Source organism: Simochromis diagramma, unplaced genomic scaffold (assembly GCF_900408965.1).
Source record: "Simochromis diagramma unplaced genomic scaffold, fSimDia1.1 OVJJ01000621.1, whole genome shotgun sequence".
NCBI lineage: Eukaryota > Metazoa > Chordata > Actinopteri > Cichliformes > Cichlidae > Simochromis > Simochromis diagramma.
Genome location: NW_024387452.1, coordinates 356,920 through 379,322, shown reverse-complemented (window position 1 = coordinate 379,322; position 22,403 = coordinate 356,920). Strand labels below are relative to the sequence as shown.

Here is a 22,403-nt window from a genome sequence, read left to right as displayed (position 1 = left end):
AACAGTCCCACACTGACAAATGCAATCTAGTAAAACTATTAAGCATATTTGCTCTTCTGAAATCTGTGTTAAACAACAATAAACATAAATTAGTAACAAAAATACAGCTGAGTAGAGGCTTTACAAACTACCAGCAGCCATAATGCTAAATTTTAATCTTCAAATGTTTCTGAGCCGTCTTCAACCTGCTTTTAACACATTCAAGTCCCACAGTCAATGCAGCCTGACTCAATCCTAGATGTTCAGCACACAGAGGTGCCGTTTAAAGTTTAGTGTTAACCTGAGTCACTGATCATTTGCAGTATTACAGAGTCTGGCAGTCTTTGCATGATGTCCACGTCACTGTAAGTTTCTAGCTGACTCTCAGGTGTGACAGGTGTGCCAGCAGGAAAGAGTAATAATAACCTGCATCCTGAGGTTTGTCATGCAGGATTAAAGGAGCCAGGCTTTGTTCACACAGCTGGGATTGTATTTTACACTGACCCTGGGTCAGTATAAGTATCATACAGTTTAAACGAAGCACTGAAACTTGCACATATTTATTACAGATGTACTGAAGCTAATCGAGATATTTGCTGTCAATCTGTGGCTGCGATTAATCACTTTACTGGAAACTTTATTAACTAGTAACTTCATCCGTCATGACAGAAGCTAATATTTCTGTGCTAGCATCGTTTAAACAGTAACAGCTTTACTCCAATATAAGCTAACGTTTACACCGTAACTTTAAGCTAGCACCATAAAGACAGTAAAACACGTAATAACATCTACAAATGCATCTTAAAGCTGTTATATTAGCACTCTGTGTATTACTAACATAACCACATTAACATTACTGACACTCGCTGACTTTTAATAGTCATTCTATAAATGCTGTGCGTTTAAATGGTCTTACCTGTACACACTGCATATCCACCGGATTCCAGCCAGAGTGAATTCTGGAGTCTTCCCACGCTCCTGTTAGTGATCCTCCATCTGGATGGATGATAACAACCTTCTGAACAATCTAGCAGGAGATGGTCCATATCTATGGGACTGATTTGTGCTAATAACGCCCATTGTATGGACTGATAACAGCCGAAGCGGGTGAATAAAGTCACCCAGTCGCTAGCTGTGCCATTACCCAGCATACATCACTCCCTCCATAAATGTAATAAACGATACAAAAGTATCTTTCTACCTGTTTTTCAGGTACCTTTTTACATTATATAATTTATTGTGTTCAGTATACCTCACGTCACTACAATGTGATTTAGGAAATATATAAATATACATACAACAGGCTCTACCGCGGCAATCTGTTTTCGTCAATGAGCAACGTTGAGGGAGCTCTATAGTATTCAATGAGAGGACCCTGCACGTCAATTCTCGACGCGAGGGGGGTACCCTGTGCGTCGATAAGTGAAGCAGAGGGAGCCTGACCATGCGTCACACGTTTGACGAGTTGGGAGTGAGAACGTGTTGGATAAAGCCATAAATATGTGTGTCTGAGTCTTCTATCAAAAGTTACAGCTATTTATATGAAGTTGTACAAAAACGCTTTATTTCGTCAAGACAGTGCGTTTCTCACTATTACATGCATTTGAATGGGGAACTCGCCCGAAACAAAGTATAGGTTTTCATTATGTGAATAACTTGAAAATCTTAGCTCAAACAGCTGCAAAACCGGGGACAACAGGACAACAGGGGACTGTGATGCCAGCTTCTACAATCCGCATTACACCAGGGACAGTGCTTCCTGTGAGGCCATCTTCACCCCCACCAGGGCCTGCTTGTTGATGCCATCCACATTAGGGCTTGTGGTGCTGGTCGATATCATGTACATTTCACCAGGGCCAGTGTTGTTGGCTGAGGCAATCCACATTACACTACTGCCAGTGTTTCCTGTGAGGCCATCATCACCACACCAGGGCCAGTGGTGCTGGCTGAGGCCATCCACATTGCATCATTGCCACTGCTCCCTGTGAGGCCATATTCACCACTCCAGGGCCTGTGCTCCTGGCTGATACCATGTACATTTCACCAGGGAGTATGTTGCCGGCTGAGGCCATCTACAATTCACCGGGGCTTGTGCTGCTGTCTGAGGCCATCCATATTACACCAGGTCTTGTGTTACTGGCTGAGGCCAGCTAAATTTCACCTGGGCCTGTGTTGCTGGCTGTTGCCATCGACAATACACAAGGGAGTATGTTGCTGGCTGTTGGCATCCACAATGAACAAGGGCCTCTGCTAGTTGCTGATGCCATCTAGGGCTGCTCAATTATGGCAAAAATGATAATCACGATTATTTTCACTGAAATTGAGATCTCGATTATTTGACGATATTTATTTAACCCTTTAAGACCTACTATAGAACCAAGTCCGCCAGAGCTTATATTATTTTTTTACATGTTATAGTGCCATTGGGAGCATTTCAAGTTGCTATACATCAATACAACTGTTATAGCCCATATTTTAATAATATGTATGCATTAAGTCCATAGTAACTACATTAATTGCAAAAAAGTGCAATAAACTACAAAAAAATTGAAAATCATTTTTGTTTTTGTTTTTTACATATATTTCTACTTGGAGAAATTTAAGAGGTTTATCCCTCAAAACTTTAAATACAAAAAATAGTTTACAACAACAGGAGATTTATTTTGAGTGTCTTCATAGTTTTCTTTTGGCGATAAAGCAATTTTTATATACTGCAGGAAAAACAAAAAAACAATCCCATGATTCAAATTTGCAAAGAAAACAGCATGTGCATCAAAATAAACTATTTCCAGCAGTGCAATATGAGTTCTAAGCATCACAGAAACTATTCAGAAAAGTCAAACATGACTTATAAAAACACCAGTATAGGCTTTTAAGGCCTACAAGTAAAAAACTACATTTTCCGCGAAGATGACGTCACTTCCGGTTTCTGGCAGGAAATGGCGGACATGCGATCGTTCACGCTGACGTCTGTTTCACTGTGGGAAGTGTTACGAACAGCTGATCGGATCGGCAAAGCGTGTTTCTGGAATATTATGTTTTTGTTCCTGCAAGTGCTTTTTATGCAATTTTTGCAAAGCTTTATGTGGAAGGAAACCGTGACCGAGGACAAGCTGATGGCATAAGATGTAAGTACAACTCCTCCGGTTTCATATGCAAAGAAAAATTATTGCGCCAGCTTACACGGTTCAGGTTCTACAGGGATTTAAAAATAGTTACACAAAATGGAGGGTGCTGCTCTGACTGGCTTTAAAGGGTTAACAATAAAAATGTATTGAATAATGACTTTAAAAAATAATATAAAATAGTGTGCAAATATTGATAACAGTGCAAATGTTTGCAATATAAGAAATAAATGAAAAATGTAAACATCTATGTTTAGTGAACTTTGCAGTGTTGCTCTGTGGTACAGCTACGACACCGTAGCAAAGTTTACACACTGTGTCTACTTGATCCACGTCTGACTCCGCGAACCCATAATGTTTCCACACCACTGAAGTTTTTTTTTTACCCTTCTTTTCAACCAACGGCAGTCACTCTCCTCTCCAAATACAGTGGGGCAAAAAAGTATTTAGTCAGCCACCGATTGTGCAAGTTCCCCCACTTAAAATGATGACAGAGGTCAGTAATTTGCACCAGAGGTACACTTCAACTGTGAGAGACAGAATGTGAAAAAAAAATCCATGAATTCACATGGTAGGATTTGTAAAGAATTTATTCGTAAATTAGGGTGGAAAATAAGTATTTGGTCACCTCAAACAAGGAAAATCTCTGGCTCTCACAGACCTGTAACGTCTTCTGTAAGAAGCTTTTCTGTCCCCCACTCGTTACCTGTATGAATGGCACCTGTTTGAACTCATCATCTGTATAAAAGACACCTGTCCACAGCCTCAAACAGTCAGACTCCAAACTCCGCCATGGCCAAGACCAAAGAGCTTTTGAAGGACACCAGGAAAAGTATTGTAGACCTGCACCAGACTGGGAAGAGTGTATCTACAATAGGCAAGCAGCTTGGTGTGAAAAAATCAACTGTGGGAGCAATCATCAGAAAATGGAAGACATACAAGACCACTGATAATCTCCCTCGATCTGGGGCTCCACGCAAGATCTCATCCCGTGGGGTCAAAATGATCATGAGAACGGTGAGCAAAGATCCCAGAACCACACGGGGGGACCTGGTGAATGACCTGCAGAGAGCTGGGACCAAAGTAACAAAGGTCACCATCAGTAACACACTACAACGGCAGGGAATCAAATCCCGCAGTGCCAGACGTGTTCCGCTGCTGAAGCCAGTGCGTGTCCAGGCCCGTCTGAAGTTTGCCAGAGAGCACATGGATGATACAGCAGAGGATTGGGAGAATGTCATGTGGTCAGATGAAACCAAAATAGAACTTTTTGGTATAAACTCAACTCGTCGTGTTTGGAGGAAGAAGAATACAGAGTTGCATCCCAAGAACACCATACCTACTGTGAAGCATGGGGGTGGAAACATCATGGGGCTGTTTTTCTGCCAAGGGGACAGGACGACTGATCCGTGTTAAGGACAGAATGAATGGGGCCATGTATCGTGAGATTTTGAGCCAAAACCTCCTTCCATCAGTGAGAACTTTGAAGATGAAACGAGGCTGGGTCTTCCAACATGACAATGATCCAAAACACACCGCCCGGGCAACAAAGGAGTGGCTCCGTAAGAAGCATTTGAAAGTCCTGGAGTGGCCTAGCCAGTCTCCAGACCTCAACCCCATAGAAAATCTGTGGCGGGAGTTGAAAGTCCGTGTTGCTCGGCGACAGCCCCAAAACATCACTGCTCTCGAGAAGATCTGCATGGAGGAATGGGCCAAAATACCAGCTACTGTGTGTGCAAACCTGGTAAAGACCTATAGTAAACGTTTGACCTCTGTTATTGCCAACAAAGGTTATGTTACAAAGTATTGAGTTGTACTTTTGTTATTGACCAAATACTTATTTTCCACCCTGATTTACGAATAAATTCTTTACAAATCCTACCATGTGGATTCATGGATTTTCTTTTTCACATTCTGTCTCTCACAGTTGAAGTGTACCTCTGGTGCAAATTACTGACCTCTGTCATCATTTTAGGTGGGGGAACTTGCACAATCGGTGGCTGACTAAATACTTTTTTGCCCCACTGTAACTTCTGCTTAGCTTTCCGACCTTCCCTCGGGTCCTCTTAATTGTTGTGACGCATGTTCGAAACGAGAGGTGCGCTCGATTTGCCACACGGAGCAGCGCGAGAGTAAAGCACGAGGGAGGGCCTAATAATCGGCTCAGTCACTTTTAATGATCGTTGAAAGCCCAGATCGTAATCGTGATTAAAATTCGATTAATTGAGCAGCCCTAATGCCATCCACATTTCACCACGGCCAGTGCTCCCTGTGAGGCCATCTTCACCCCACCAGGGCCTCTGGTGCTCGTTGATGCCATCCACATTACACCTGGGCCTGTGGTGCTGACCGATATCATGCACATTTCACCAGGGCCAGTGGTGTTAGATGATGCTATCCACATTTCACCAGGGCCTGTGTTGGTGGCTGATCCCATCCACAATATACAAAGGCCTGTGCTACTGGCTGATGCAATCCACATTACACCAGGGCCAGTGGTCCCTGTGAGGCCATATTCACCACACCAGGGCCTGTGCTGTTGGCTGAGGCCATCCACATTACACCAGGGACTGTGATGCCGGCTTCTACCATCCACATTACACCAGTGACAGTGCTTCCTGTGAGGCCATCTTCACCCCACCAGGGCCTCTGCTGCTTGTTGATGCCATCCACATTACACCAGGGTGTGTGTTGCTGACCAATACCATCCATATTTCGCCAGGGCCAGTGTTGTTAGATGAGGCCATCCACATTACAACAGGGCCTGTGCTACTGGCTGAGACCAACTACATTTCACCAGGGTGTATGTTGCCAGCTGAGGCCATCTACATTTCACCAGGGCCTGTGTTCATGGCTGAGGCCAACAACATTTCGCCAGGGCCTTTGTTGCTGGCTGATCCCATCCACAATACACAAATGCCTGTGCTACTTGCTGATGCCATCCACATTACACCAGGGCCAGTGCTCCCTGTGAGGCCATCTTCACCACACCAGGGCCTGTGCTGTTGGCTGAGGCCATCCACATTACACCAGGGCCTGTGCTGCTGTCTGAGGCCATCCACATTACACCAGGGACTGTGATGCTGGCTTCTACCATCCACATCACATGCTGCTCTATAGACAATCCCACTCTCAGGAATCCTGCTCATGCTGGTCACTTTACTTTATCTCACTCAAGGTCACTTTCACTCACATTGTAAACTGTAAAGCTGCTATGTTGGCCATCTGAAACACTTCAAAGCCACTTTAAATCATGATTGTAACTTTTAAAATGTCATTTACCCTTTACCTCAAAGTATATACAATTCTATTCTTGTTCTTGCTCTTACTGTATTTGTTGTTGTTGCCAATGTTCACATTTTGGACAGAGAGGACAGATGGTTTGAAAGAGGAGTGAAAGAAGCCATCTATGTCCACTGTGAGCGACCATCTTTGAACAGAGGCGGGGGTTTACGACACCAACTCTCTGCCATCTATAATCCAGTTTTGAGATCCCTTCCCAGACGCCTTAACGCCCACTCACATCCTGGGCCATCTGACCTCAGGAATTCGCATGATAAGGTGGGGCCAGGTTTCACAATGAACACACCCGAAACTCTGGCTGATTGGGTCCCACACCCAATTTCACACCTTGGCTCAGGCGATTAGAGGATCATCAGGGGGTCCTTTTGTCCCTCTGTGGGGGGTCACTCCCACTAGGTTTATATCTGGGACTCTCCACCATTTGACCTTAGAACTGAAGAAGCTTCTCGGATGAGAGGTGAAACGTCTTCAAGCAACTTAAAGAAGTCCAGACGCTTTTCTTTGCAAGCTCCTTTGACTAATTAGATTACCGTTACTTTCCCGTAGGAACGCTGTGTTACTGCATTACTAAAACCGTGATTTTTTGCGAGAATGTCTCATGACAGTGACGTAAGCGAGTGCGACGTTTGTGACAACAGCTGTGTGCAGATCAACAATGGATCACATATCAAGTGCGGGAGAGAGTATGAGCGTGCAGCGTTTAAAGCGTGGAAGTACTGACCTTACTTTGAGTTTGATTCCATAAAAAGTGACAAAAACATTAGCGTCCATTAGCATTGTGCGTGGGAAGAAAACTTCTTTTTACAGTGAAAAAAAACCCCTAAACTTCCAAGCAAGCACCGAGTGCGCTATGACGTAATGGGAAACTCACAGAGAAACTCGCGGATTCTTCCACTGACCGCTGCGGCACACCTGCACCAGGATAATCCTCCACCTACCCTACTCCCTCTTTACAGGTGAAAATAGAGCAAAAGGACCGCTAGTCTTTTACTTTATTTATTTTCTGCTGTGTTTTACTTGCATCTAGTTGAAAGACTGTGTGTAAACACACAAAAAATATATATTTTATGTGCTGGAATGTGCAGAAAATAGGTTTAAATATTAAACAAATTTCTTCCAGTCAGAGAATGTTGCATATAATTAAATTTTTGCTTGATGCATAAAGTTAAAAGATTAAAACTAATAAAACAAGTTTTAAAAAGAGACTTTTCATCTGATTACATTTTGTATGATGGATTATGTAGAAAAGGTAGAATTGGGCTGAAAGATCTATCGCTTTATCACCTACTCAGGTTGTAAATCGTGTTTTTAAAAAGTAACTAAGTAACTAAGTAATTAATTACTTTTGAAAATAAGTAATCAGTAAAGTAACGGGATTACTTTTTTGGGGAAGCAATCAGTTATTAGTTACTGATTACTTTTTTCAAGTAACTTGACCAACACTGTTCAGGACTCACCTCCTGCTGGCTAAATCACAATCCTTGCCACAATTCCAAAGTCAAAGAGAGTGAACATGAAAGCGGCATGCAGCTGTAGCTGGGGTATGGATAGAATTAAACCCAGAATTTTTTTCTGTCTTACCATCCATACAAGCAGCTGGCAGGCACATGATCTGAATCTTCTGAAAGAAACAGATATTCGAACTCCACTAAGTTGGAGTGACATTCTTTCACGATGTTATGATTTGGCACCATACAAATAAAACTTAATTGTGGTGAAAGCTATTTCCCCTGTTGAAAAGCATTTTATTATACTTGTCATAATTTTGATTATAATTATTTTATTAAATTATATTTTTATGTATGTACGTGTTTAGAATTAATGTAATTATTTGGTAAAATATGTTTAAATGTTTTGTATTATGAAGTAAAAAAAAGTTTTTTGATTGTGTTTATTTTGTTTTATTTTGATCTTGAAGAAACTTGGTGGCTGTAGGGCAAATTTTATTGGATGGTGAAAATGATTGGCTTTAATCAGTTTATTCTTTCCTGTATTCGTGGCTGTTTGGTTTGGAGCTCGGTTTTACTTTGGTGGTTCGGACCGGAAGTGGTTTCTTTTCCTGAGTATTTGACGCTCGGATGAGTCTGTGAGGGAGGCACAGTTGAAGAACGCTGGCAGTGTCGAGGGTCACAGGAATGTATAGTAAACACAGGCAGAAAAATACCCACACATCCCCGGCACAGTGTGGACGTGTGCTCGCTCTTCTTTGTTTCTTGGTGCTGAACGGCGCAGTGGAAGGAGCCCCCAGACACGGAGAGCGAGGTAAGAGTACCGCCGAAGAAACTTCTTGTGCTTAACAGTTGCTGTTGACCCGCAAAAGCGCCTGCCTCTGTGAGAAGGCTTTAGTTTAAGCAAGAAATGTGTCACTTTGACACACGGAAGACCGTATTTTTGGTCTGTGTGATGACGTTTCAGTGAAAAAAGATGTTATCAAAGCTGTTATTAACGGCCAGCACATGACCTGCAGACCTTTGCTGGGTGTCCTGTACTCAAGAGTACGCCACTGACTGCAGCAGCAGTGCGATATCTGTTAGATGTGATGTTACTGTGATGTTAATGGGGGAGGGGGATCTTCTACTGAAATCTACCAAAGACTCGCCATGTTTAGGAAATCAGAGGCCAGATGTGTTCCAGGCGTTATGCTGGGCAGACACTGTGCGATTTTTTTCAGTCGCGCGATTCAGCTCCTGCTCAAACTGCACGATTGACTCGCAGGAGTTAGAAGTTCGTAGATCACGGCGCAGGGTCTCACACTATACGACCCGATGCTCTGATGCGACCTGAGTGCTCACACTGTGCGTCCATAAAATGAAGGTTATAACAGAAATTCTGTCGCTCGCTCTCCCTCTCTGTCTTTCACTCACACAGACACAGCACCACCATCAACTTTGTTAAATTGCTAATGAAAAACATTGATCAGGCAGCTGTGATTGAGCAGCAGTGTAGATCCAACTATTTTCACGGTTGTTGTGGTCGTGATAATTTTGTGAGGCCACATCGAAAAGGCTCGGGTGAGCTTGCCATAGTTCTACAAGTTGTGCCTCCATCGCTTGTGTCCAGATCACACGCCGCACTGCCGTGCTGCGCCGTCTTTTTCGCTGACATTTGTGTTTGCGCGTGCGCAGTGTGAGAAGCTGCGACGACACCCTCGCGACCAAGCGATTGATGATCGCACGACTCAAAAATCGGCTCAAAATGGGCCAAAAATCGCACAGTGTAAGCCCAGCATTAACGAGTTATTGTGAGCAGGCCAGATTCTAACTGTGGCATCGTCTGCGTCTCCCCAACACAGCGAGGGAATTTATCCATGACCTCTTTTACAAGTGTGTTAAGTTTGTTACAACTCAGTAATGTCTTTAGGGGAACTCACGTGTGTGAGTTCAGTATGAGGCCGGTCCATCTTCGTGCGCTGCCCATAAAAGGCAGGCTCAGAGAGTCGCTGGAGGATAGGCAGACTGATGCAGCCCAGAGCCAACAGGCTGGCTCCCACACTGGATTTATGTATGATTAAGGATGATATGAGAGAAGAAACGGCGAATTTATTGGTAAATAAATCAATGATGATGATGATATGATGCATCCACTGCTACTACTAATTTTAGAAGTAACAATAGTAACTGAAATAAAATTATTAATGATGATGATAACAATCATGAATGATAAGTTATTAATACAGTGTAGCTGCCACTTTAGTAAAGTGGTATGGGAGTGGTTGAGTTAGTGGTATTTCGTTGAGTAACCGGGTGATTCAGTCTTTGATGTCTGAGTTTTTTCTTTCTTTTTTGTGTGGTGTAAACGTGGCATTTACATCACTGTGGCAAGTTTAGATTCTTCACCTGCAACTGATTATAAGTGATAAAGTGTCAATCTAAAGAACATGTAAAGTCACCGGTCTAAGTGCCTTTAATCAGTTCTTGCGTGCTGCTTACAGCTCTCATCCCTGCTTATGTCTTCTGTTTGGAATTCTTTTCTGCAGGAGAGTCACCCACTTCCTCTCTAACTCTGGTGCCCTCTCAGACCCTCACTTATTCTCTCATGAATTTTGAATTACTTTTCACAGAGTTAACATCACAGGTACAGAGATATCATATCATATCTGTCATATCACGGATCTGAGAGAAGAAGGGAAGGAGCTATATGAAAATGATTTGTGATGTTGCAGAGCTGGATGACTGCACTTCTGTTCATTAAGTGCTGATTTATGACTAAAAATCTTAAATCCTGTAACAAATCACTAAAAGCTCACTTAAAAATATCTTAATTGGCTCCCCTGTGGGCTCTGAAAGGGAAACTCTAGCAAATACATATACCCGGTAGGAAAATCCTAACATCTATCAGCATGTCTACAGGTAATACAAATAAAGAAACAAAAAGAACAAAACAACAACATGCAGGTCATAAAGAACTAGATTTCCATACTGGATCAGATTTACTGGACAGAAGAGGAATGAATGTTAACAGAAGCAAGACAGAATACTTATGTTTGTGCATGCAAGGGAAATGGTTGTAAAAGTGAACACCAAAGGAGTGGAGAGAGTGAAGTTAGATGTTTAAATATCTGGGTCAACCATTTAAAGCAACAGAGAGGTGAAAAAGAAAGTGCAGGCAGAGTTGAGTGGGTGGAGACGAGTGCCAGTGTTGATTGGTGAGAGAAGGGTAACAGCAAGAATGAAAGGGATTTAAAAGAACCTACCCACCACTTTAATCACACATTGTTTTAACATATGATATAGAAACTGAACATTTAGAATAGAATAGAATTGAACTTTATTGTCATTGCACATGTCACAGGTACAAGGCAACAAAATGCAGTTTGCATCCATCCAGAAGTGCTTTAGCCATGATATAGATATATTACAAATATATTAGGGGTGTGTATTGGCAAGAATCTGGCGATACAATATCTGTCATAATACAGGGGAGACGATACGATATATTGCGATACTAAAAGCCAGGCGATATTTGTGTTTAGGACTGAATTTAATTAGGAAAACTCACAGTAAACAGTCCAAACTGTTAAATGCTTGACATGAGCCATCTAAAACAAAAACACTCTCTCTAAGTTCAAAATGAATGGAGAAATTAACATCTGCCTTATGAGAAGTCATGTCAAATAAACAAACAAAAACTACTTTACTGAAATATCAACTATTTCTTTAACATGAAAAAAGGTAAACAATGTAACACTGAGGTCTTACTTACTAAGTACTATGATTGTAAAATACTTATCCAAAAACTGCTCTATGAAGCATCAAAACAAAGCACTTTTTATGTGACCTTAACATAAACAAATATAAATCAAAAATGAAACTGCTTGAAGAATCCAAGTAAACATTAACAAACAATGTAAAGTGCTATTAAAATTAAGTGTTAATAAAATAAAGTACAGCTCTGCAATGTCCATCAATGGAACACTTTTAGTAAAAGCTGAAAAAGGGAATTTACTCATTTAAATAAGTGCTTATGGGACTCAACCAAAATACCAAGCATTCTCAAATCTGAGATTTTACATGTTATAGTGTTTTCTCAGTGCTTATTTTTCAATTTCCAGATTTTTGTGCAGGAATACAAGCTGGTCGACATGGTCAGCTCTCAGGACACTTCTCTGTGCATTTACCATGTCTCCTGCAGAGGAGAAAACTCTCTCTGCAGAGACACTTGTTCCAGGAATGCATAGAAAACTCCTTGCTACTTTGGATAGTTGAGGGTATTCCTGTTCATGGTCCTTCCACCAACTGAGAGGATTTCCTGTGAGAGGCAAAGGGGTCTCATCTCTATACCTCTTGATCTCAGCTGCAGCAACATCATGTTCTGATTTTGGTGCAGTATTGTCACTAGTAGAGGCAAACATAGCTCCAAGCAAGTCCACCAATGCACATGAGGTCCTCTGTCTCTTTAGAGGTGGCAGAGGGATCGAGTCAAAGCTGTTTTTGTTATGTGGGTGATAAGCCTCCTCTGTGGTATTCTCTTCCTCCACTTGTTTGTCAGTCTCCTTATTCTTTTGCTCCTTAAAAACATTAAATTAAAATAGTATTAATGTCACAAAGTCAAAATTTAAAACCAAGATTCACCCTGTTCTGCTCTAATATCTGATGACAAATGTCATCAATATACTTTTTTTTTTTTTAACTTTATTCACTTTCTTATAACTTCAGTTGAATTTTTCCAAGTAAATTCATTCATTTATTTACTTCCTTTTCCCCCCCTTCTTTATCACAGCCACCACAGTGTCCAACAGTCTGGAATAGGTCTCACTGGCCTCTGCTTCAGACAGGAAGGGCAGGTCCTTAAACCGAGGATCAACAGTTGATGCCATCCATAGTGTCTCATTTACATATCTCTTTCCCAGATCTTCTGCTATGGCAGTCTTAATGTCCCTTACTGTCGGTGTATCATCAACACTTTCTTGTGCACCCATCACAAGCTTGGCATGAAGAGGAGCAATGATGGACAGGGTTGGCATGCTCCCCTCTCTCACCAGGGTGGCGTCCTTCATAGGCTTGAGTGCCCTGACAACTTCTTCTGCACATATGATGTCAGACTCACTTAATGTGAAAATTTCTTTTTCACTCTTCCTAACTTCTGCAGAAAGCAGAGCCGCACAGATGGCTGGTTGCTGTTCTAAAAATCGATCTATCATATCATAGGAGCTGTTCCATCTTGTAATTACGTCCGTGATCAATCTGTGAGCTGGTAGCTGAAGGAGGCACTGTTTCTGCTTCAGCTGATTGCTGGCTGTGGTGCTGCGCCTAAAAAAGGCTGTTACACGTCGGATCCTCCCGAGAAGTCGCACCACGGATTGTATTTTCAGTGGTTTCTGTGAGGCGAGATTCAGACTGTGTGCACAACATTGTATGTGCGTTATGCCTGCAAGTCTAGCCGCGAGAGCCATGTTTGGTGCATTATCGGTAACAACAACAAGGTCCTTTGCGTTCAATCCCCATTCAGCCACAGCGTCAGTTAGTAACGCTGCAATGTGTTCACCTGTGTGACTGTCATGCATGGCTCGGGTTTGTAGTACATGAGACTGAAGGTTCCACTGGTCCGTTATGTGATGAGCTGTAACAGTTGCGTACGATTCAGTGGCTCTCGAAGTCCAAGAATCGCATGTCAAAGCAACTGTCTCTGCCGAGCTGAGAGAGTCCAGCACTGTCGCTTTGACTTCTTGTGTTGTCGGGAAGGAACGGTGTAACGGGGCTCCAGCGTTTTAATCCTATTACGAAATCCTTTATTCTCCACAACACTCAGAGGGCGCATGTCTTTGCAAATAAAAACAAGTACTGACTGCGTTATTTTTGTTGCACGAGTTGAAGTTGCTGGTAGTTTCAAAAAGTTAACTTCTTCAATTGTCCGTTGAGCGGGATCACCTCGTTTCGTTTTAAAATTAGCATTTGACGCTACATCGCTATGGTGTCTACACGCGTGTGTTCGTAAATTTGTGGTGTTACCCGAATATTTGACTCTATTTGTCATAAATCCAAAATAAGTCCACACATCAGCTTTGAAAGCTGCTGGGGCCGGCTGTATCCTCTCCTCTTCGGTCATCAGTTAGCTAGCACAATTGGCCACACATCCACTGTTCTACTTCGTTGGTTTTTGGCAAACTAGACGCTTCTACAGTTATCGTGAGACCTCATTTTTCCGTAACGTAAAGGCGGTAAAAACTGCAAACAAGTGGCCGGAGTTTGAATTGCAACATACAAAAGAAATACACAGTAAATGCATGTAATTTTTCAATTAAAAAATCGATAACACTGATTTTGAATATCGATTCAGTATCATTACACGAAATATCGCGATATTTTAATGTATCGATATTTTCTTACATCCCTAAAATATATATTAGCAATAATATAGATATGTAAGTATATTACAGAAATGGGTCTATTATGGTATGTTATAATGTACACGGTATGAAGGTATGTTATGAATATGCTATAACTATAAGTATGTACAGGCTGTAGTGAGTACAAGCTATGAACAGGATATAAATATGAAAAACTATACAGAAATATGAGATGTACAGCTATACATAAATGTGAACTATGCAAGTAATAAACAGTTGTAGAATTAAAAATTATCGTATTTTACAGAATTATTATTTATACAGAATTATACAGTAGTGCAGTTAAGATAAGTGAGATATGTGGATAATTTCTACAGAGGCTATATAAAGTGCTAGTGGTTGAGATTGGTGGTTCAGACCATGTTATTATTGTGTGTATGAGGATACAGTTGTCCGTTGTGTGTGTGTGTTTGTGTGTGTGTGTGTGTGTGTGTGTGTGTGTGTGTGTGTGTCCAGTCCATGTGTCTAATGTGGGTCAGATGTCAGGAGGCAGAGTTCAGGAATCTGACAGCTGTGGGGAAGAAGCTGTTCCGGTACTTGGTGGTCTTAGTCCGGAGGCTCCTGTAGCGCCTCCCAGAGGGCAGGAGGGTGAAGAGTCCATGTGCTGGGTGACTGGGGTCTTTGATGATTTAACAGTGTTTCCTGAAAACCTTCTCTTTAAAGCCATAAAGCCTTTGAATGAAAATAAACGCTGTTGTGACAGTGATGTACAGTTTTGTGGTATTATTTCTATACATTTTACGTCAGATAAAAACTTTGGTTGTAAGCTTCAGATAATTATTTAATAAAAGCGAGACATTTTAAATGAGAATAAGAAAGTATTTCCTTGTGCCCACCTCTCCCTGTTAATGCCCTACCTGGCCCCCTGGCAAAACTTTGCTAGATCCGCACCTGCACAGTTACCAGCTGTCAGCTACTTAGAAAAGTATCCTGGTGTTATTTGTCTCTCAGAAACAGTTCATAACTTCCCTTCAACTCATTCATGTCACCTAAAAGGTAAACCTGTTTCTCCATCACCTGTTCAGCTCTGATGATTCAGTAAGGACATCTCCTGGTTTCATCTTCATGTTTCCCTCTCACCAGATAACCAAACGATATCATGACCAGCAGCTTTACAGCTGTGGCTCCGCTCCAGCAAACATCAGCTGATACTAGAAATTAATATTAAATAAATTCTAACAACAGCTGATCAAGCTTAAACGTGCTGCTGTTGCTGTTGTCCGGTGATTTCCTCTTTCTGGCGCAAAGTGGGCGATAAACAAACAAGAGAGACAGAACTTGCTCCAGAAAAACCGATCAGCTGATCATTGATCGGTTTCATGATTGAAGTAGCAACAGGAGAGGAGGGGGACAGAATGAGAGAAGAAGAGGCAGCTGTGCAGCGTAACGACAGAATAACTCCAGCTTTGTGTCTTTTTCCATTCTAGCTGAAGTCCGGGACAAACTGTTCCTTTTCACCTCAATACGAAGCGCGTAATATTTTCTCTGAATGCGGGACGATTCCGTCTTTTTACAGGACGGTTTGCAACTCTACTAACTAACCTTATGAATAAAATAAAGTTCGCTGCAACAATTCTGATGAAAACTCCGTCATGCTAGCTAGTACGCAGTACGAGTTATTGTAACTGACTGTAAAAAGTCAGCACAACGAAAATAAACTCCACCTAAACTTGGTTTATATCTGACCCAGATGGACTGCAGGTCATAACTTCTTACCTGAAGTTCAGTTCACCTGACACTCGGACCCGTGCTGCCTCGGGTCTCTCCTCCTCTTGCCTCCCCTCTCCCTCATCCACCTGCTGGCCTCCACCACTTGCTAATGTTACTGAATCTGTGGAAGCTCCGCCATAGCCACCACCAAACAACTGAGTTGTTTTTACACACCAGCCAGCATCTGGCCAATCCACCACCTCTCATTGTTTATACCGTTACAAAAAAAAAAAAAAAAATCGGCCCACCGAGTTTGTCCAATGGCCAGTCCAGCTATGGTCATGCCATCACGCGTGCCTAGGGTTGCCGACCCCTGGTCTATTGGAACAGCTGTTGCAGATGACATTTGGAGCCCAAGATTTATCCTGGTCACCCAGTAGATAGCCTAAGTACAATTTGTATATCTTCTTAGGTCTGTGGTAATTGTCTGTGTGGGAATTCACAACATGCTTTCTTTGTGAATTACCACACATGTAATAGAAACTGTCTGGATGATTAATACAATTTCTAGGCATTGTAACAACTGAAATCAATTGCAATTAATGCTGCCTGAAACATAAATAAAAGGGAACCGTCGTTAAATCTGGTATTATGCTTAACTAAATATACTAACAATCATGCAATTTATAACTAGCTTCATCACAAAAACTGTACGTGCTAGGAAAAAACTAAACACAGATCTGAAATCAGCATGGAAAAACACTACAAAGCCCAGATGAATTTTGTCTCTGATGATTTTGACCTGTTGACCTGTGTTATTAGTTATCATTAATCTCTGACTCGCTTCCACAGCATCTCGTTGTCCAGTCTTCCTGGTTCTGCTAGAGGTTTCTTTCTGTTAAAAGGGAGTTTTTCCTTCCCATTGTCACCAAAGCGCTTGCTCATAGGGGTCATATGTTTGTTGGGGTTTTCTCTGTTTCTTTATATTATTGTAGGGTTTTTATCTTACAACAACAGTTACCTTGAGATACCTATTGTTCTGATTTGTCGGTAATAAAAATGGAATAAATAATTGAATTCCTGCATCTTTTCCCCATTTTCCTGGCTTTGGTGTTTCATACAGCTTCGTGATTACTTCATTTGGGGTGCAGTTAAAGGCTGAGCTCAGATTGATAAAAATGCTTGATTATGTTGTTGACAAAGCTTTAAAGGCTGTAACCTTCCAATTCTGGTTATAGTATTCCCGTATTTGGGAAAAGTCCTGTTCCAGATTATATCTGTCTCTGTGTTTGGAAACTATCTAGTACTCCCTTTACATAGTTTCAGTTGTAAGGCCTTTTTTAAATTAGGAGGAAATTTTGTGTAATTCACTTTCAATGCGGTTTTGTTTATATAGAACCAAATCACAGCATCAGTCGCCTCAAGGCACTTTACATTGTAAGGTCGACACTACAATAATACCTACAGAGAAAAACCCAACAATCATATGACCCCCAATTAGCAAGCACTTTGTTGACAGTGGGAAGGAAAAACTCCCTTTTAACAGGAAGAGACCTGCAGAAACAGGCTCAGGGAGGATCTCCCATCCGCCACGACCAGTTGGGGTGAGAGAAGGAAGACAGGATAAAAGACATGCTGTGGAAGAGAGACAGATATTAATAACATAAAAAGAATAATATAAAATACATAGTAAAAAAAAAAAAAAATTATACTGGGTTTAAAAGCCAAACCCAAAAGGTAGGTCTTTAGAGCAGATTTAAGAGAGCCAGAGATTAATAACAAGTATGACTCAATGCAGAGAGGTCTATTAACAAACATTCTTTAATAATTACATTTTTTAGTAAGAAATTTGACTTTCTTTAGCTAAGAAACACAATTCCAGAATAACAAATATATTTTTCTGCAACATATCTGAATAACAAAAAAGCTTAACTTAAGAAATGTTAAACATGACATATTTCATGCAGTAAACATTAAAATTTTTACATTTTCAAAGCAATGAGTAACATATTCATACATGATGTATGTAATCATGTCATGTGATTCAACAAAGTGAAGTTAACTCTGAACTTTGGTTAACAAACAGAATTCCTCTGAAACTTCCTCAAACCAATGAGCACCATATTTCCTGCATGCTGTATGCACTCATGTTTTCCAAAACATTTTTTGTACTACTTAGCTGCGTTGTTTTTGAAAAAGTTATTGTATCTCATTAATGTAAGTCTCTCAAAGCGTTCACTTGACAGTCTGTTCCTTCTGGGTGTAAGCACAAGATTGCCGAGGCTAAAAAGCCTTTCGGCTGGTGCGCTTGAGTAGGTACAGTCGTCCTCCTGAAATGAAAAAAAGTCATCAGTGGAGTTAACAGGGTTCTTGTGATCTTGAGCAGGTTGTTGGTCTTCAAGAGACAACCCACGGCACTCTGTAGTAAGCGTTGCCCTAACCATGTCTTTTTTCTCTTCTTCTCTGATCCAGCGTAACTTAAATTTAGGCAAAGTGACTGCAGCCAGGAGAGCTTCTTTATTGTCCATCATTGAGGAAAAGTGCACCTTGATCGCCTATGAGAAAAAAATACATCAGACACTTCACATAAGAGCATGATAAATAAAACAAAAGTTTATTTTAGGGTAGGGCTATATATAGATTAACTTAACAATGATATCAGGGAGGGATGCTGTCAGCTTAAGCTCGTCCTGCAGTGCCAGCGTCCTGGACATTAGAATCTCCAGAGTTGGAAGAAGGATTCCAAAATAGCAGTTCTCTTCTCCTTGCAATATGTCTAGTGCAACAGTGAGTGGCTTCAACACGATACAATGCTCCTTTACGAACAGATACTCCCGATCAGTGAAGCATTTGATTCCAAACTGAGTGCAGACAGTATTTAATTCAGCAAGGGGAATGTCAGTGATCCTGGACAGAGCGTCGTGAAATGAATTCCATCGTGTTGAAACAGGTACTATGAGTTTTTTCATGAAAAAATTATCTACCAACTCTGAAGCAACAGAAGAACGGTTTGCTTTTGTCCACATTGCAGAACACTTTGAAGCCGAATGTACTTGCTCGATTTCATTGCTGATGACATCATATGTGTGCCTCCCTCGAACTCTTTTACATGCTAGCGCTGCATGTACCTCGTACAAAAGTAGAAGGATCAATCCCGTGTGCTGTCATTCCGAGAAAACTTTTGTTATGGCTGGTCCAAATGTCAGCAGTCGTGGAAATATATTCCAAACTCTCGAATGTCTCTTTAAGCTCCATTTCCATGTCAGCATAACACTTATCTAAGTAAGTAGAAAACGTTTTTCGATCATGCAGTGCTGCTTTTTTGCCACACACAGGTATTTTGTTTAATATGCACCTAAAAGACAGAGACTCTACAGTACGCAGCGGTAGCATCTCTTCCACAACGTAGCCTGCAATCATTTTCTTAAGCTCACCTTCAGACACTTTCTGTGTTGCTGAAGTGAAATCAAGTTTCGTCTGCTTAGCAGTAGTTGCCGCGGTGTTATCCATGGATGATGAAGATGGCTCACTCAGAAGGCTTTGTCTCTGCTGCCGTGTCAGGTGCTTCAGCAGATTACTCGTGCTATTGACAGCGGCCGATCATTTTTTTCTCCCCAGGACACAGCTTACATATTACCGTAATGTTCTTGTCTGCTTGTTTTAGAAAAGTGAAGTGACGGGAATATTTCCATTTCATAAAACAGGCCCCCGCTTCAGCCGAGTCCGACATCTTCCGCTGTAGGATACGACTATGCGGCAAACTGGCGCGAAATGACGTACAGCTGCACTACAGTGATGTTAAAGCGGCAGAGTTTATTTTTACCTTTAGAAGATAAATTATTGAAATTAAATAATGATTTTCAGCGAGTTCAGTTATTTTACAATGTAACGCAAGTACATTGCGTTACATTGTAACGCAAACTTCACATTTACCTAATGACTGACACTATCACCACTATTGGGCAGAGAGGTCAGTTTCATGATGATTCATATGCAAATTGTCATGACCATCGATCAGTGGTTATTGATCAATGACCATGAGTACCGTTCACAGAGAGTTGAGGAATGGCTGCAGTCACAGGATTGTGAAAGATGTACCCTTAGGCCAGCTCCTCGATTCAGAGATGGTCTTTCCCAGTTCACATAAATGACAACAACAGTAGCAGACCCTGATCACAAGATGGCAGTAATTTATACTGGATTTAGTATAGGCTAGATGCATGCACCCGAGTGACACTGTTGTCTAAGATCAAAGGAGAGAGATCACTTTACTTTGTTATTTTTTCATTTGTCTATTTTTAGTTTCAACAAGATGAGCATTGCTTACCTTGCTTATCCTGCCAGAAAGCCACTGCTCCTATCTTGGTTGTTGTTGTATTTGTATTGTTCATGTTATATCAACCATAGTTTCTTTGTTTGATAAATCCCATCTAGTCCAAAAGTATACGTCAGGTGCAACTTTTTCCAGTCTGCATGCTGGTATAGCTTTGAATATCTTATAATCTACATTGCAAACACACTTACTCTCATGGTCCGGAGCAGAGATGGGCAGTAATGCATTACTGTAATCTGATTACTTTTTTCAGGTAACGAGTAAAGTAAGGGATTACTATTGCAAAAACGGTAATCAGATTACCGTTACTTTCCCGTAGGAATGCTGCGTTACTAAAGCCGTGATTTTTTTTTTTTTTTTTTGCGAGAATGTCTCATGACAGTGACGTAAGCGAGTGCAACGTTCGTGACAACAGCAGTGTGCAGATCAACAATGGATCACATATCGAGTGCGGGAGAGAGTATGAGCGTGCAGCGTTTAAGCGTGGAAGTGCTGACCTTACTTTGAGTTTGATTCCATAAAAAGTGACAAAAATATTAGTGTCCGTTATGCGTGGGAAGAAAACTTCTTTTTACAGCGAAAAAACCCCCCTAAACTTCCAAGCAAGCTCCGAGTGCGCTACGACGTAATGGGAAACTCACAGAGAAACGCTGCACCAGGGTAAACCTCCGCCTACCCCACTGCTGCTTTACAGGTGAAAATAGAGCAACAGGACCGCTAGTCTTTGACTTTATTTATTTTCTGCTGTGTTTTACTTGCATGTATTTGAAAGACTGTGTGTAAACACACACACAAAAAAATATTTTATGTGCTAGAAAGTGCAGAAAATAAGTTTAAATGTTAAACAAATTTCTTCCAGTCAGAGAATGTTGCATATAATTAAATTTTTGCTTGATGCATAAAGTTAAAAGGTTAAAACTAATAAAACAAGTTTTAAAAAGAGACTTTTCATCTGATTACATTTTGTATGATGGATTATGTAGAAAAAGTAGAATTGGGCTGAATGATCTATCCCTTTATCACCTACTCAGGTTGTAAATCGTGTTTTTAAAAAGTAACTAAGTAACTAAGTAATTAATTACTTTTGAAAATAAGTAATCAGTAAAGTAACGGGATTACTTTTTTGGGGAAGCAATCAGTTATTAGTTACTGATTACTTTTTTCAAGTAACTTGACCAACACTGTTCAGGACTCACCTCCTGCTGGCTAAATCACAATCCTTGCCACAATTCCAAAGTCAAAGAGAGTGAACATGAAAGCAGCATGCAGCTGTAGCTGGGGTATGGATAGAATTAAACCCAGAATTTTTTTCTGTCTTACCATCCATACAAGCAGCTGGCAGGCACAAGTAACGGCATTACTTTTTTGGGGAAGTAATCAGTAATTAGTTACTGATTACTTTTTTCAAGTAACTTGACCAACACTGGTCTTGAGTCTGCCGGCTCAGTGTTTTGTGTTTCTTTATGCTTTTGTTTATTCTGAGTATGTATTCTGTTATGATTTGCCATTTGTTAGGTTTCTGTTCTGTGCCTGCCCTGGCCCCACTTCTGTGTTCTGTCTGTCTATGGTGTCACACTGTCTGTTTGTGAACCTGTCTGTTTAGTTCACTGCTTGTCTGGTTCTCTGTGTCTGAGTTTCCTGTTTTATTCTGAAGGTCCCCGTCTCATGTGAGTGTGTTCAGTTTTCGAAGCTTTTCAACACAGTCCTCTCTGGTGACATCTGGTGGCCAAAAATATGAAGAGCAGCTTGAATCCACAAAATAAAACCAACTGCTTCGGAATGATTGCCCACTCTACAGAGTGGAATTCTGTCTGATATTGGGCCACCGTTGTGTTGCTTTAAACGTGTTTTTTTTGGGGGTGACAAAAATGTTATTTATTTCTTTAATAAATAATTTTGACCAGTAAACTTTCCTTGTTTAAACATGCATCATGGTGTGGTCTTTCTTTGCTTGTGACGTCTTGATGTTGGTAAATACAATCATTGAAAAATACCACGTTACATATAATAATGTAAAACACATTATGGAGTATGCTTCTGCTGTGAGATCCCGCCTCCATGTACTTATGCAGTTAATCGCTAGACGGTTATTTTTATAAATAATATTACATTAGGGAAATTTCCCTATGCATATTTTTGACCTGGGGGTAGAATTGATTGTGAACTG

At 41.1% G+C, this 22,403-nt stretch overlaps 1 protein-coding gene across 1 annotated transcript in view; it reads left to right on the top strand.

Annotated features, from left to right (window-relative positions):
• Positions 1-8,458: 8,458 nt before the first annotated feature.
• adam19a (ADAM metallopeptidase domain 19a) overlaps positions 8,459-22,403 on the top strand; it is a 90,766-nt gene continuing 76,821 nt past the window's right edge. The window contains exon 1 of the mRNA XM_040013961.1: positions 8,459-8,669. Coding sequence (XP_039869895.1) covers positions 8,543-8,669 — 127 coding nt within the window. The 5' untranslated portion in view covers positions 8,459-8,542. The remainder of the gene's footprint in view (positions 8,670-22,403) is intronic.